Consider the following 18,313-nt stretch of genomic DNA (forward strand, 5'->3'; position numbering starts at 1 on the left):
GAACATCAAAATATATCTGCTTTTAGTTCTAAAGTCAGCCAGAGTAGTTGGCCTAGTTACAGCTGCTCAGTCACACCTTACAGCCCTGTGTTGCAGCCTGTATATATTTTCCCTCTCCTTTCATGATACAAAACTTGAAAAGCGATTTCAGTATTTGAATACCGACACTTGTAATAATTAACAAAGTGCATGTGCTCAAATTAATCTATGTAAAAATGAAGTCTGAATCAAGTAATTTCAAAGCAATACTTTGCATCTACACTTTATAGTGCACTAAACTATACAGCGCTGAGCCTCACACTGCATGTCAAGCTTAGAGAGTTACACACCTGGAATCTGTAGAACGTGCCGTCATCTTTGAGTGTGAGCACATGGTCGGAGATGGGGAAGAAGTATCCGTGTGCTGCCATCAATGTACCCAGGTGCAGAGCTTCCACTGCATAAACCAGAATCCATCAATCAGTGAGTTGAATGTTCTACCTGGATAATACTAACATGTCAAACAGTAAAACATAGCTGTGGAAGTGCCAGTTATAATGATGGCACTGATAACGTTCACTGGAAGCTTTTTAACAAGAACCTTTAAACAAACATGCACTGTAAACACGTCTGACATCTTTGAATTACAGTGACAGGTTCAACAAAGTAGAGGAAAGGAAACAAACACCTGATACATAACAACCTGTTCTGTGCAAAAGTCAGAGACAATACTACATTTAATTAGTTCACATTAAGAACAAATGATCATTTTTCAGCACCAGGAAAAAGCAGGAAATATCTTTTTAACATAAGATTATAAAGAACCTCAGCAACACTTTGAGTTTTTCAAAGAAATCTGCAGGGATGCTTTTCCACACCTCCAAAGTTCAGTCTAAGAAGTTGGTATCCATTTTCTTCTTTTCAAGAAATTCCAAACGCATTCGGTGGTTTTGAGGTCCGGACTCTCGGTGGTCAATTCACTGTTTTGAGAACACCAGCAGCTTTCTTGCTTGATTCGCAAAATTTTTGATTTGGTGGTCTACTGGGTCTTTCACTGCTGTTAGGAGTCATATTGTCTTGATTTCCTTTTTTCCCAAATTTTGGAAATTCACATTTTTTTCACGTATTTTCTTGTGACTTTTGTCAAAAATCTTAAAACTAAACTTCTCAGATACATCTCCTGAAAAATGAATAACAGTTTCGACTTGTCAAGCCTCCCTCCAGCAGGGTTGGAACAACAGCCAACTTGGCCATCTCAAACTACATTTCCCAGAACCCCTCGCTCCCTCACATGCCTATGGACTCATCTAGATTTACCTATCACTGTTCAGCTTCTCCAGACTTTAATCACATCCACCTTTTGTCCGGTGTATATAACCTTCCTGTTTGTATTTGCTCCGTGTATGACCTGTTTTCTGTTTATGACCTTGATTTCTGTCTTGCCCTTCTGCTCAATTTTGAATCTCTGAATTTCAAACTTTTTTCTGATTAACGACTGTGATTTTGGATCACCCTTCTGTTAATAAAGCTCTGAACACTAGCCTTGTCTGCGAGTGTCTGATCCGTCTGCCACAGTTACACGACTAGACATTAAAATAAATGAAGGGTGAACTTTGCACAACAGGTAACACTTATCTAAATTATATATAGAGTGACTTCTGTTTACCTGCTGTGTATAGTAATAAAATTCTATTGGCATTTGGCCACACACATCAACCTAATATGCTTGTATTCACACATACATTCGCCCTCACACCTGAACACACATTCAGAAACACATAAACCTAAAATCAAATAAACACTTCATACATTCATACAAACAAACATGAATTAAATATGTATCTACACACAGTTCAGTTGAGCATATTTATATTGACACTTGCATGCACACACATGCCACACACTACTATATTTATGCTGCTTTAACCTTTCAGCCCCTTCCACACACACAGCCACACATACCCACACACACCCACACACACGAGTGTCATACATTAATAAATTATTACCAGTCACTATTTCAACATATTTGCCAGACACTCTGGTGGAGATGTGTGTGTTTGTGTTTTGATTATAAATTAATGGTCCTTTGCTTTCAGCAGCTACACTTTGTTGTTTTGGGCAGATTTTCTACTCAGTAATTATTCTTAATGTAGTGTTATTTAAAGTGATAATCTCATGAGCTAATTGTCAAACCCGCAGGAGCTGAAAGAAAGTAAAACACTGAACTGTGCAGTCCTGGATTGTTCCACACAGGAGGCCCAGGCCTACCCAGGAAAGTATAAACAGTACAGATATACATCAATGAGCCATATCATTATGACCACCTCCTTGTTTCTACACTCACTGTCCATTTTATCAGCTCCACTTACTATCTAGGTGCACTTTGTAGTTCTACAGTTACAGACTGTAGTCCATCTTTTTCTCTATACTTTGTTTGCCACTTTTTACCCTGTTCTTCAGTGGTCAGGCCACCCATGGACCCTCACAGGGCAGGTACTATTAGGGTGGTGGGTCATTCTCAGCACTGCAGTAACACTAACGTGGTGATGGTGTGTTAGTGTGTGTTGTGCTGGTACGAGACGATAAGACACAGCAGTGCTGCTGGAGTTTTTAAACACCACAATGTCACTGCTGGACTGAGAACAGCGTCCTGTGTTCAGCATCCTGTGACCACTGATGAAGGACTAGACGATGATCAACACAAACCGTTCAGCAGCAGATGAGCTATCGTCTCTGACTTTACAACTGCAGGGTGTACTGACAAGCTAGGAGTGTCTAATAGAGTGGACAGTGAGTGGACACAGTGTTTAAAAACTCCAGCAGCACTGCTGTGTCTGATCCACTCGTACCAGCACAACACACACTAACACACCACCTCCATGTCAGTGTTACTGCAGTGCTGAGAATGATCCTCAAATAGCACCTGTTCTGTGAGGGTCCAAGAGGGGTCCTGACCGCTAAAGAAGAAGGTTAAAGGGGGCTAACAAAGCATGCAGAGAAACGGATGGACTACAATCTGTAACTGTAGAACTACAAAGTGCAGCTATATGGTAAGTGGAGCTGATAAAATGGACAATGTGCACTGAAACAATGTCATAATGTTATGCCTGTTCAGTGTAAAGACAATATAGAGGTAGTGAGACAGCATTAGACTAAGTGAAGCTTAAGTTTAAGATATTAACATGAAATAGCAGCGGTGTAAACTCATTTCATGTATACATATTATTAGAGCTTAATGACTTAGTCAAAATACCTAATTACCAGTGTTACTAGGGATGCATCAGTGTCAATACTGGTATATCGGCCTGATATTGTGCTCATTTACTCATCCTCATAAAAAAACATCACTGATTCCAACAAGTAGCCCACTGATACTATACGACGTCAGCTGAATATATGCTGCCATGCTAAAGGACTAAATGACCAAATGAATCAAGTTGGCAGTGTACAAGGGTCTGCTCACATATCGAGACATTGCTGACTCTATGGCAGTCGGACACAAAGCCATTGGTTGCTTAAGCATTCTGCCTTGCCACATTCCCGTCAGACATTCTTTGTCTATATGCGGACTTTACTCCGTTTGACTAAATAGAATTGCAAAGTATAAACTTTAATAGAGATTTTTAAAAACTGTCTTCACAAAAGAGACTATAGAGAGTGTACTGCACTACCATGAACATCAACATCTGCCATTAATTTCAGTGCACAGTGTAGCACAAATAAATAAGCTTATAAATAAGCTGCTCAGCATTTATGCTCAGTACATGCAGCATGTTATTTTGAATGAAACACCTTTATTGGAAATTGCTCATAGACTGTGCTGCGTTTAACATAGCATGTCACACCGATCATTTTCGTGTAGTGTTAGCTTACAAATCTTAGTCTATTCACAAATACAGTGTAACCAAGTGTCAGCAAAAAAAAACTGCAATGTGAACCTGGCTTTAGAGGGCATACAACTGCAGCTCAGTGTAGCTACCAGCCAATTAAAATCCAACAAGATGTAAAACTCCACAAATGAGCTCCTGAGATGTATTAGCCTCAGATGTGATTTCTGCTGTCACTGTACTACAGAGAATGTTGTTGAAACAGACAAAAAGGAGCATGGATCAAAACTATTAAATATACAACTGTATAGAAGTGCTTTTCTGACATGGAACAAAACCCACTCTTCTCCACTGTAACGTTACTCGATCCAAGGTAACTAACACAGCATAGCTACTTCATCCCTAATATGACTGCAATTTGAATATCCATTTTTCAATAAATTGAGGTCCAACTTCTAAAAGATAATATATCACTGTAGCCCATTTGGTCTGATTCTTAAAAAAGAGTAAGACAGCAGGCCTGAGTCTAATTCTTAATGTGTTGTTGCCCCTAAACATGTTTGTGGTCAACAGCTGTGACAGAGCAACTAAATTAACTTTAATTAGCCAGAAAGGAAAAGAATAGAATTAGGCAAACGGGATGGGCTGTGAAATGCTTTACAGGCTGAGTAGAACAAATTCACACTCGGGTTCCTCTGGAAAATACTGAAAAAGCTAAGCTGATACTGTGAAATACTGCGTCTTTTTTGGCTGGGAGGAACTGCAAATATTAAAGAATATTTCATAGAATATTTAGAGCATCATTGCATTACTTGTTCTTTATTTTGAAGGGCTGTTGTATAAAAGCATCACAGGGTGTATTATTGCAAAAACAAAAACAAAAAATCAACACTTGTCACAATAGTGGCCAAGACCAAGATCTGTACAATTCAGCATTCTGGAAATTCACATGCCTTGTCCTTTAAGGCCTAGGTACTCAAACTGCATTTCTGCAGGCTTAATATTCAGTTATTAATCTTAACATTTATTATACACACATTTATCGATATATAGTATAAAACTAATATGTAAATCATGTAGTTGTGAGAGTGAGAAACTGAAGTGCGGAAAGGCTGATTCATCTCGTGGAAACCACAGGCTGTATACTGTGCTGAGAAGTGATGCTTTATGAGATTTGGCTCTTGAACGCGAGTGGTCAGGAGAACTGATCCCTGCTGGCGCAGTAACTATAACTCTAAGAGTAACATTAGCTGCTCTCTCTACCACAGCCAGCTTCCCACAAATAACCAAAATGGCCCTCTGTCTTCCTCTGATTCGATAAAGGAGAAACGTGAGATGCTGATACTAGCACCTTGGCGCCAATGCTAAACTTATGAATGAGGGTATTCGGAGGGTTCTGGATGGTGCAGATCCTGACAGCCTTTATAAATATAATAATCTTTATTTATATAGCACTTTTCATGCTGAGGGCAGCTCAAAGTGCTTTATAGACTTAGCTTAACAGTAACACAACAAATTATGAGTACTAATTTAAAATCATAGGAAAATGACACAGATCAAATCAAAAAGAAGGTACTTGGAACGTCAGTATCTTATGATCTAAGATCACGTGCTGGAACATAAACAGACAGAAAGACATTCTGTGATGTAAGCTGTGCTTTAATGTTATTTAGAGCCTTAAAAATTTGCAGCAGAACACTAAAATCAATCCTGAACGATGCAGGTAGCCAGTGCAGTTTTTTTTTTTTTTAATGGGAGTGATGTGATCTCTCTGTTTTGTTTTTGTTTGGATGCTGATGCATTTTGTATGTATTGCTTTGGAATCCCAGGAAAATTACAGTAATGACTTTACCAACATTTCTCAAATGATAAAAAGCTACTTTACTGTCTGCATTTACATGCGGGATAAAACAGAGCTCAGAGTCTAAGATTACACCCAGGTTTTGTACTTCAGATTTGGTGTATGAAGCTAGAGAACTGAGCTTTTTATAAAGCAGCCTTAACTGAGTTTTAGTACCAATGATCAGTATTTCAGTTTTTTCCAAGATTTACTTGTAAAACTTTTGTGGCATCCTTTGAGGAATATCTGACAAACAGGTGTTCAGCCTGTCTACTGAGTCTTCTGAGAATATCAGAAGGAATGGAAATGTATTAGTTGTTGTCAGCATTGCTGTGAAAATTTATATTGTTTCCTAATGACATCACCAAGAGGTAACGTACAAAAAGCAAAGGCCCTAAAACTGAACCTTGCGGCACTCCACAAGAAATGTACATTTTTGGCATGAATGATTTCTCAGTGAAACCTATTCACAGTGAAATCTATTAACTAAATTGATTTAAACCACTTTAAAACTGTGCCTGAGAGGCCTACCCAGTATTCAAGATGATAGATTAGAATCTTGTGATCAACGGTATCAAAAACTGCACTAAGATCCAATAAGACCAGAGTAAACGCAACTAGTTACTATTGTCATGTAAGAAAAGGTCAAAATATTTTCCACTCACCTTGATCCTCAATGGTCAAGTTCTTTACCAACCACTGCACAATGTCTGAACCTGACAACACAGAGAGGAGTTATTGTGGACAATAAAGTAAAACCACTTTGACAACCTTTAACCCTATCAAACCTGATGTTCTGACTTAAAAGATGTCCCCTATAACTCTTTAAAATCTGTCCCCAGGTCATGTGCATGTCCTCCTTAGTCAAAGTAAATTGGATCAGCATGTAGAACTGGAATTTGCTACAATGGTTTATCACTATGTAAATGAACTACAACGCTACCATAATCGTTGGGTGCACTTAGATTCTAAGGGAACGTGTATACATTCAGAACGTAATTCACATTGCTTTGGCCCATTTTCATGTTTTTCTTGCTGTAATATAACTCTCTCATGAAGGACTCATAAAGGACTTTATAATCACTTGGTGAGTTGAATCAGGTGTGTTATAGTGGGGAAAACATGAAAACGCACAGTGCGCTGGCTTTAGTTCATTCCTGCTCTAAAATACCTGGATCAACTCATTAGCTAAAAGCACTTTATCATCAAAGTGATACAGCCTGGTGAACTCCACACACATTATTTAGGAACCTCTAGTTTAGGTCATAAAGTAAATAAATATAATTTACAAATGCAAAACTCCTGTGATCAAAATTCATATCTAATCTCACAACAACAATGATAAGAAAACAGGAACATTAATAAAAGTGCAGCAAGGCATAAAACCAAAATGAAACAACTCATAAAATAAAGATGACAGGCCAAGAGTTACCAACAAAAGTAATAAAGTGGTTAGTGGTTATCAATTCAGCAGCTTATGGTCTTAAATCTTGAGAAATAATTCACTGCATCAAACACTCTGTAAATGTACAAAGGTGCCAAACCACTGCCTCTCTCTCACTGAAAAGCTTTAAAAGCTGCAAAGTAAGAAAGCTTCAAACAGCATCTAAAGCTGGAAGTATACTCTGAACAAAAAAATAACAACATTTTAGCCAAAACGATGTGGTGATCCGAGTTTGTATGAATGATGTGTCATTTGCAAGCTAGTCAACTCCTTGACTGCTCTTTAGGTCAATGTTGAGAGTCAACTTGCACTAAGGAGGCAGTATATTTTTCTTTTTTCTGGTAAAATATGATGATGAAAACAGATCTTATAACTCTGAAAATTACAGGACTCCTTCCTGGGTCTGCCGGGAATATTCCAGCTATGCCCACACATTATAAAAATTCATGCAATTAAACTATTAAAAATACCTTTTAAAATAACAAAGATTACAGATTTTATTACAGATAACAGATTTATTGTAGTTTTATTGTTTTTAATAGTTTTGTATAGTTTATATTGAAAAATATATGGTAAATTTTAGCTGACTCTTAATGGTGATCTGCACCAGTTCACTTAACTCACTAAACAACAGCTGCTAAACAGAAATCCTCATCACCAGGTTTGTTGAGGCCTCACCCAGGATTGCATATGACGCTTCACTGCATGGAGAGGGCTACAGCAGTGTTGGATGTCAGAAAAATGTAATCAGTTTTTTTTTAAATACTTACAATAGAAGTTTGATTTTCTTTAGTTCTTTCATCATTTGAAGTGTAACAGTACAGTACAGCACAGTATGTTCTTCAGTACGTAACTTAAATATTAGTTTCATAGCAGTTATCAAAAATAATCACAGCAGCTATAAATAATACGTCTTGGTAATAAGCTAAAAAATAGCCTTCAGAGTTAACACATCATGCTACCAGTTAGTTAACTCCAAATAAGTCGTGGTACAACTATGTTGCTCTTTCTGTTGCTCCTGATTACAGTTTTAGCCCCTTGAATTCCCAGACCTATCACACCCTAAGGCTTATTATTCAGCAACTACATGCAAAACAGTACAAGCTGAGTAATTCTTATATTATAAGAATAAGGAGTGGAAGTCTGGATCTGCATGTCAAAGGGGTTAAAAAAATATTCACAGCTCAGAATATTTAACCAATGTTCCTTGAGAAGTAGGCCTCAGCATACAGAGTGTGCTGAATCTTTTATCCATGCTTAAATCTTTCCACCCTGAGGACCAAGACTTCTAAATGTCAAGAAGTATACTGTTCCACTAATAAAGACATGCATGTGGTCCATGTGGGTCAGTACACATCTGCATAAAAAACGGACTCAGTGGACCACCAGAGGCAGAAACTGCACAGGATATAAATTTAATCGTCTCAAACACAGAAGCAGATGAACTTTAGGTTTTCTCATGCCTGTTTAATGGCTCAATCTGGATAAGGAGAGATAAATGATAAGAGTGGATGGCATTTCAGGACACTTCCCATCATTTTCTACTTTCAGACGCGTATCAACCCTCTGCTTCATACTTATTCTTCCTCTCCCTCTCTCTCTCTCCCTCTCTCTGAGGGGATTACAGGCTTGAGAGATGTAGAGATTTCTAAGTGAAGATACAGAAAAGCTATCACATGGATTAATGATGATTCATTAAAGCATAGAGCAACATAATCTCCACTGCTTTACACACACACACACACACACACACACACACACACACACACACACACAGATGTGTCAGTTAACCCCATCAAACCAAGTGTTTTGCAGACGATGCATTCTGAAAATTTGGCAATGGCCCTTTTAACTGTCCTTATAAATCTGCTGCCAGAGGATTTACGCTGCATACATGTACACATTGACCACAGTGAAATGTATCAGCGTGTGCAGTCAGCGCTTTCTTTGCACTATCAAGTTTTCAATTACCATATAAACAATACACGAGACTTCCTTTATTGTTGGATGTAATGGATGTAATTTTTTTCCAAGCAAACACACAAGCTCAGTCAGCACACAGTTCAGATGAGTAAATGTTTTCTGTTTTGTTTAACCTGAGAAACAGTGTCTGTGTTTACATGCAAACATTTTTGCCAATCCGACTGAATACATTTTGATTATAGATTAAGACTGAGGTGTTTATGCTCACTCTACTCAACAATCTGACAGAAAATCTCATCTTATATGCACACTACAAGTAATCCAGTCCAAAATTTATAAGAGAACCACTTAGTGTAGAGTCAGTGTGAGCTGAGGTGAGATGATGTCAGACTCAGGAAACCGTCCTTCACGTCCTTATAAAAGAAGGCTGAGAGGAAGATGTTGTGTTCTGAAACACATAAGCTGGACGTCTGTCCCACTGCCGTCCTTTAAAGATCAGAGCATAAACTTTGTCTCCTCTGCAGACCAGCCATGCTGAATGTTATAACCTTTCACTATGACGTGACACGCATGTGCAGAATGTACTTAAACTTTCCGATTGGGAATGTAATTAGATACAGGCGTTTATACAGATATTTTTCTTCTATTTAACAGATTATTTACAGGATTACCCACCTCGTTCAATCAAACCTTTAGGCTGCATGTAAACATGGCTAATGCATGGGAAATGCATCTGATGTGTAACTTATACAAATCCATATTCACGCATTTTATTGTTATCTACTGCCATGTAAACCATACTGTACCCAAGTAACTGCTGAATTTGGTTACCCTTCTCACTGGGATACCAAGCATGCCAAGATGGAACATTTGACCAAACCACTGATTGGTCAATTCGTCAAAGCTGCCATTTATGAAAAAAAAAATACTGAGCTAGCTGAAATTTCTGCCTGTGACTCTCACATAAAACCAAACATTTAGTAAAAGGTAAGACAGAACTTGAAGCTCCTTCACTGTTGCTGCTGTAAAGTAGTGTAACCGCACTGTGCCGTATGGTGCTGCCTGATGGACAAAGCCATTGTATTCCAACTCATCTTTTTTGATATTAAAAAGTAGTTTGAAACCAACACAATAAAAATCTTTGAATTTGAGTCTGTATACAGTGATATTCTTTATATATCAAAGAAATGCAGCAACAACAACGAGGAATCACATGAACAACAGAGAAGAGCAGATGAAACCACTTCAGCCTTAAAAGGTTAATGAAGGCGAGTAAACCTGCACAGCTTTCAAACCCTCAGAATCGCTGTACTGCTCACACTACATGATATTCATCTCTTGTGACCCGTTGTTACCTGCATGTAGGAGAGTGCACACTACAGATGAGTCTCACACACTACGTCACCTTTCACAGAGAGATCCGTGACAAAGCACAGCTGCCGACAAAATCATTTCCTTGGTTCTCAGAGAACGCGAGTGCCTTTGCCAGCACAGAGTGTCAAAGCTTTAAAAGCCCTATTCGGACAAGATTAGTTTTATATGGGGAGGTGGAGTAAAGTAATTATTACCGGCGCTTCTCAGTGATTTTAGTCCTGTCCGAAAGTGCTATGTCAGTCATTTTTACAGACTACGTGTTCTCACGTCGGTACAGATTCCACTGCCTTTCACGTCCTGTACAATGAGCCTAAAAATGACCCGAGGTTATATTAATTCTGCAAAAATTGACATGTTGGTGAAAACGCTATCAAACAATGTGGAACAAGAGTTTCTTAAGTATGGAGGCTCGAAGACACACTTACTTGTGTTTTGTGATGAAACTGAAGTCAACTTCTTATTCACCAGCTTCCTGTTAAAACTGTTTTTGTGCACCATTTAAGGTGGAAGGGGGGAATTCAAACAAGAACCTGGCAGGCAAGAAGCTGACTTCAGCCTTGTTGTTCTCTGTGGCTAAAATCAGGCTGATATGTGCATTACCATCCTGTCTTAGGTGCAGAACTCAGAACATAAAAGTCACAGTAAATATATTGATTTTACATGGTAAAGTTGACCGCTGACTGTGAATTTAATTACTACTAACTGAAGTTAATGATGATGCTAATGATGCACTGCATTCACTTAAAACAGCACAGTAATTGGTTACGGTAAACAAAATAATGGCTAAATTGAATGTTTTAACATTTAACTTTTGTTTTGTAAAGATGTCCTGAGGTAAACTGCCATTACCACACCTCCCCATGGAATACTAATCCCATCTGAATAGGGCTAAAGACAGCCATAAGGGTGGTGAGGAGCAGCCTTGATCTATGTTCAGATTTTTTTTCCTCCAGTAACCCCTCACTTTGTTTGTTTTTGTTTTGTTTGCTTGTAACTTGCTCCCTCAGAGTCTTCTCACTCATTGGCTACTGCCCATTGCTGTTATTGTTAATGGTCACACAGGTACTCACACTACAAAATTCATCAAATTTTAATTACAATTCATGAAGAATTATAGTCGAAAGCTTGCAGACTGTATCACTGACTATCACAACATCAAAGCTTGTCACAAAATATTTTCTGTGGTTGGAAAATCTGAGCTTTAGGGGCACCTACATTGGCCATTTTATCAGAAACACCATCTCATAGGTGCACTTTGTAGGTTTACATTTACTGCCTAAAGCTCATGTATTGCTGCACCATTTATTAGGCAGCAGTGAAACTGATGTATATAAAAAACCCCGCAATGCTGCTTGAAAATGGTCCACCATCCCCATAACACCCTGTCAACAGCAGTCCTTTGCTGATCCAGTAGGTGTTTTTCATAAAATGGCCAATGAATGTAGGTGCAAGGTAGCAAACTAGTAAGTCTGTGCACATTTAGGAAGAAGCCAGAGTGAGAAAGTTTTCTTTATGGGAGTCTTGCATCCAGACACACTCTCTTCAACTGTCTTTACCCTTTCCTCAGTCACGTAATCTGGCAATGCTTCTGAAAAGCTTCTGTTTTATTGCACTAAGAGCTGAATCTGCACTTTCTTCCCATCAGTCTCACATTCTGAAATAAACTCCAGGTGGAGGGATTGTGCGTGGGCCTGAGAGAGCAACATGGCCAAAAAACTTCTTTTAACCCTTTCAAGTCAGATTTAACCTACTCTTCTCCATTATTCATGTGATTTATTAATTCAGTTGACAATGTCGTTATTTAAAGAAAATAAATCACAATAAAGTCTATTTCCTTTGGTTCACAAATTCCAATTTTGAGCAAGCAAACATGAATAGAAGCATGCGTCACACTTCAGTGGCCTTTACTGGTGCTCCGATTAAATAAATGAATTACCATAGTAATTTGAATTGTGTTCTAAATGCGCAAATGCTCACTCAGAAACTACTGCATTGCATCCAACAATAAAGGCTGTACAGAGGGTCTTTTATAGTGGTCGAAAAACACACAAAACACACCAATGATGGCTTTAATGAGGGACAAAGACTGAATGAATCACAAGTAAAGATAAGGCTTAAAAGTTATGCCACATGTGTGAAGAAAAGCTGAATATTAAAACAGACTATTAGTCCTGAAGGTCTGTGGGTTCTGACAATGCTAAGTGTGTGAGGGCTGATAGTTAGTTTTTTGCCTTTCATACTGCAGAAATGTGATTACACAGAAGAGTGGAGTGGATGCTTAGATCAGCATTCTCAGACAGGCTTGACAGATGTGGTTCTCTGCTCTCATTGACCAATCAAATGCTCCACTTACAAATGTAATCTGGATCTAACCAATCACTTTTGACAAGGCCAAAGCGCCTCATTAAGGCTGGCATGGAAAGTAAAGGAGAGAGACAGAGACACACAGAGAGAGAAAGAGAGAAAGAGAGAGAGAGAGAGTTTTAATTCTATTACACGAGTGATCTGATGGACAGGAAAGTGGTTATCTGCTCTTTCTAGAACTCCCAGAATATCTCTCTCTATCTCTTTATCTCTCCTTTCATCTTTCTCTCCTTCCATCTACTTCTAATTCTGCATTTACATTCAATTTTCAGCACTTAAGCAAAGCTTAGCATAATGCAAGAAAATGGATTATTGTGCTGAGTGCAGCTCTCCTCTCCAAAATCACAAGAGTTAAACAGCTCCAGCAGCGTTCAACTCTGCAGGCTGCAGCTACGTCTGTCTCTGTTAACCTCGTGTTTCCTTGTTGCTCTTGCATTTAATTGACATGTTTAAAAGATACAAAGATAAAAATTCTAATTTGTGCCATCATTTATACAGTGACGTATTTATGTTTACACAGCAGCACAACTGAGATTCTATGAACAGATACATTTTACTCAGTGTGAACATGCCCCAACTCTTCTGGCGGTGAGTTAAAGAGCAGAGGCGTTTGGTTTGAGAGGAAGAATAACCTTAGAACTCAAGTTATCGCTATAGCCATAATAAGGTATAACTATTATTCATTTACCACATGCACTGTTAGAAATGACGGTTCTGTGCAGGTACAAAGTAAATGTTCCCTCAAAAGTACAAAAGTGGTCTTAAGGTCAGGATGTGTACCTTACTTAAGTTTTTACCAGGTGAAAAGCATGAATTTGTACCTTTTCATAACCTAATCCTTTAAAACAGAACAATAAAATAAAAAGCCTGGAGACGAGACGGGGTGTGTGGAGCCAATACAATTACTTGGAGAATAGAATTTCAAAGGATTATGATACAGTTACATTCCTTGACTAAAGGTACTGAGATGAAGCTTTGAGTGGACCACCCCAGTGACAAGAGGGAAACTGCCCCAGCGACAGTTTCATACCTTTATTCCTAAGTATGCTGTGTCTATAGTGATACTTGCAACATGTAACAATTAAATTCTGTGGAAAGTGCAGATTCTAAACTCTCAATCCATACCATATTTATGTTTCTTCATAGAAGAGGAAATATTTTATCATAATTTGAATTTGATGAAAAGTTACTGGTGTGTAGAGTCTTTTTGTGTGGAAAGAAAAAAACATTCATTACATTTTTACAGTCATTTTATCAATTTGGCATTGAAATAAATGGAAAGAAGTCAGAAAAGTTAACTTGAACCTGCTGATAAAGATAACTGTAATTCATTAAGTAACTACGTAATGAATTATTTATTTCATTTAAATATGATAGTACAGCAAAAGAGAAATAATAATTCTACATTTACATTTACAGCATTTAACATGTATAAGCCTTAATGTGATTTTTTAGGGTGTGTGATGTTCTCGGTGAAAACTACTTGAAGATCTAACATAGGGCTGCCTTCTATATGCTAAAGCACAACAATCCACATGTCTTACCAGAAAAGACACTGGGAATCTTTGAGAGAAAACTCTTCACTGTCCTGATCGGGATCCCAGTCTTCTCGTCCTGCATCCGGGCTATCAGGTCTTCCATCTGCAAGAAAGAGAGAGAGAGAGAGAGAGAGAGAGAGAGAGAGAGAAACATTTGAGCAACACTTTTATACTCATTTCTTACATCCAGAATGCATAATCTGTCCACCCATTTGGTCCTGGGGCACAGTGAACTGACACTTACTGACATTACAAACATCAAAGAATTTCTGAACACCCACACATCAGTGCCAAAAACTCAGCCCAACCAAACCATCAGTGAAAAGCAAAAGAAAATTCCACGCTGGACAAATTTTACAAAATAGCCACCAGGTTCTGAGCGGCGTAATCACAGACATAATTGAAGAGTGGAAGATAGTGAGCAGTGTGTGCCCTGTCAGTGCTTTGCTTTTCCCCAGGACACACACACATACACCTCAAAAAAAAAAAGAAAGAAATCTCACAGAAATATTACACACGTACATGACAGATTTCACGTCATTATCTACAAAACTGGCCAATTTATATGTCAGAAAACGTGCTTTCAAAGAGCCCATTTAAAGGTACTATCCTGTGTTACCCCTTTCTTGTCTTTGTTTTCTCATCTTTATTTTCCCTCATATCTCTGTCATCAGGGCTCAACAATAATGGCTGCCCGAATGCCTGGGACAAGTAAAACGCGATGTCAGGAAAGCAGCTTGAAAAATCACTTGGCTGGTTAGGCAAGTTTATGTTGTTGTGGAGGGGGCACAATGTGGTAACAGAGCAATGTAACTGGGGCCAAACGCAATTCACTTGAATATTTAAACCCCTCAACATGCAGAAAAAGACCTTATCCATTTGTGCATCCAGTCAAAACAAAACAATCACATTATTTCTTGACAAATGACATCAAAAAATTCAGCAAAGAGCGAACACAGAGCAAAGTGAGTCAGTAGCTTCATTCCTACACAGAAAAGTTTTCATGGATCGATTTTGATCCCTCTGCACCTGAGATGTTCTGCGAAGTTTGTAGGGAATATCCTATTAAGGCAGCCAAAAGTCTAAAACTACAACTTTTACAAAACAGCCATTCGAGTGTCAGGTCTCACACTGCATGTATTGCAGCAGAAAAAGGTGCTGGATATTACACGGTTAGAAGAGAAAAAAGTCAACTGGAACTTTGTAGCCAGTACTGCATCAGCATGGCACAGAAGGTAAAGTAATACTTTTATGTTAAACTTTAAGTAAAACGTATGCATGCAAATGCTAATGTTAAGATTTTTTGTTAAGATCCTTCAAAGCATCCATGGCAGCCAATTCTTAAACACTGTTTTAGTTTTTCTATTTTTCAATCTGGCTTTCTGAAAATAACATGATTTGATGAAGAAAAGGTTATAATATTCATTGGAAACAAGTGAAAGTATGCTGTGAGAATGCACACTTATCTTCACCTTTAACTAAATGTATTAGCTTGCGTGTGCTCATTCGTATTTGAATGCTTTAAAATGCAAAGATTGTTTGGGACCATAGAAATTTGGTTTGAGAACGTGAACATTTACCTGTGTCTTGTGTCATAAATCCGCCCAGTAATCACTCCCAGGTGTCTCTTGTTCGTGTTCCCAATTTACACTCACTGGCCACTTTATTATGTTCAGTTGCTTGTTAACACTAATAGCTAATCATCCAATCACATGGCCACAACTCAATGCATTTAGGCATGTAGAGGTGGACAAGACAACTTGCTGAAGTGCAGACCGAGCATCAGAACGGGGAAGAAAGGGGATTTAAGTGGCTTTGAACGTGGCGTGGTTGTTGGTGTCAGACGGGCTGGTCTGAGTATTTCAGAAACTGCTGATCTACTGGGATTTTCACGCACAACCACCTCTAGGGTTTACAGAGAACGGTCCGAAAAAGAGGAAATATCCAGTGAGCAGCAGTTGTGTGGACGAAAATGCCTTGTTGATGTGAGAGGTCAGAGGAGAATGGGCAGACTGGTTCCAAATGATAGAAAGACAACAGGAACTCAAATAACCAACCAAGATCTCTGAGGAACGTTTCCAACACCTTGTTGAAAGTCTGCCACGAAGAATTAAGGCAGTTCTGAAGACATAAGGGGGTCCAACCATTTACTAGCAATAAAGTGGTCCTAAGGTGTACCTAATAAAGTGGCCAGTGAGTGTATATACCCTTTTAATCTTATGTTAACTTGGCATTGTTTGTTGTTTGCTCGGTTATAGCTTTGGTGTGCTGTTATTTCCTCTTGTGTTCATGAACTGATTATCATGCTCTTCCTTTAGTTTATCATTTTTCCTGTTTGCTAAGTTTAGTTTATTAGTTCTCTTTCATTCATTGTTTTCACTTTTCTCAACTCACACATGCATCCTGTTTTGTCTCCTGTTCGCTCAGTGTTACAACAGTTTTCTTGTATTTAATTTTTTCCCTTGAGGTCAATTTCTAATTACATTTATGCAACAAAAACAATCACAGTTTATTTTTACACAACCATTTTCCAATTTTTAATCCTTTAGAATTAAGTAGTCTATTACTGTTACTATGCTTTTAATACATATGTAAATGATCTCTGTTCTGATTGGCTGCCTTTTTCAAAAAGCAGTACAGGCTGAAACACTCTTTATAGCTTCATCATTAAGGGGCAGAGCTAATCTGCTGTAGACTGAATAGGTGTATATATCGCTGTTGTCGAAAGAAAACCTCGTATCTCCATTTTTGACGTTTTTCAGTTTTTGCCAGAATTTGAAAATACCTGTGGTATTATTGTATGTAAAGTTCACGATGAATGGACCAAAAGAAATGACCAAAAATGACATGGAAAAAAATCTGGTTCCACTGACTTACATTAAAAGTAAAGTGTGTTTTTTCCTTCTCCTGTAAAGTTACCATTTTGAAGATACGAGGTTTTCTCCCGACAACAGTGATATGTAAATGGGTTATTTTCTGTCACATCACAAAAACAGTGAATTTACACCAGGTTGTTTTTGCAGCTTAGTTACTATATATCTATTGTATAGACTGGGGGGTGGACGATAAGCTTAAAACTTTAACAGTGTTTATGTGTTACATCAGTCTCACATAAGTAATAACAATTAACCTAATTGAACATATATGTCGCTGTTGACAGAAGAAAACCTCATATCTCCAAAACGGTAACTTCACAGGAGAAGGAAATAACATACCTTACTTTTACTGTAAGTCAATGGAACCAGAGGTCTTTCCAAGTCATTTTGGGCCGTTTCTTTTGGTCCATTCATCATGAAATTTACACACAGTGTAAAGGAAACAGGTATTTTGGTAATTATGCCAGAAACTGGAAAACAACTAAAATGGAGATATGTAATATGTAATTTGTTCCTACAGCAGCGATATTTAACAAACAAATAATATACATTAAACCTTATCTAGCATTTCAGCACCATTTTAGAAAGAGGTGTGAAACAGAACATCAGCATTATTGTGGGGTGGACTGGGCTGATTATCCAATTGTACAGTTTCTGCCTGCAATTGAATGAACTGAAAATGCTCATGCAAACACAACCAAGTCACTTGCTGAGCTGGTGGTTAAACATGTTAGTGCTAATTGAGGCCAATGAGAGCTCTCTGCATTCCTCTCTCTGGCAGTGTGGTAATGGATCTCTCATTAAACTGGCCAGTCAGAGAAAGAGAATGAGACACGGGAAAAGAGAACAAAAAGAGAGAGAAAGAAATCGAGGTGGGGGTAGGGCGCTGACTGAAGATATTTCACCAATGCAGCAGAATTAGGGGTGTAAAACTGCTAAGTATTAAACTAAGTCACCCTTATCAGTCCCACAACAGGCAAATTTCAGTGAAACACCACCTACACACTAATTAACACACACACACACACACACACACACACACACACACACACACTAGGGGGCAGTAAGCACACTTACCCAGAGAGGCAGGTAGCCCTATCCACAGTGCCTGGGGGGCAGTTGGGGGCTAGATGCCTTGCTCAAGG

General features: G+C 38.4%; 1 protein-coding gene across 3 annotated transcripts in view; it reads right to left on the bottom strand.

The window, feature by feature from the left end:
• Nucleotides 1-18,313, bottom strand: part of rgs7a (regulator of G protein signaling 7a) — a 90,674-nt gene that overhangs the window by 21,652 nt on the left and 50,709 nt on the right. For all 3 annotated transcript variants that reach the window (XM_037541883.1, XM_017704938.2, XM_017704934.2), the window contains exons 3-5: nt 14,299-14,395; nt 6,315-6,365; nt 330-436 (exon numbers count right to left, since the gene is read on the bottom strand). In XM_037541883.1, coding sequence (XP_037397780.1) covers nt 330-436; nt 6,315-6,365; nt 14,299-14,395 — 255 coding nt within the window. The remainder of the gene's footprint in view (nt 1-329; nt 437-6,314; nt 6,366-14,298; nt 14,396-18,313) is intronic.

The sequence above is a fragment of the Pygocentrus nattereri genome, chromosome 10 (genome assembly GCF_015220715.1).
Source record: "Pygocentrus nattereri isolate fPygNat1 chromosome 10, fPygNat1.pri, whole genome shotgun sequence".
Taxonomy (NCBI): domain Eukaryota; kingdom Metazoa; phylum Chordata; class Actinopteri; order Characiformes; family Serrasalmidae; genus Pygocentrus; species Pygocentrus nattereri.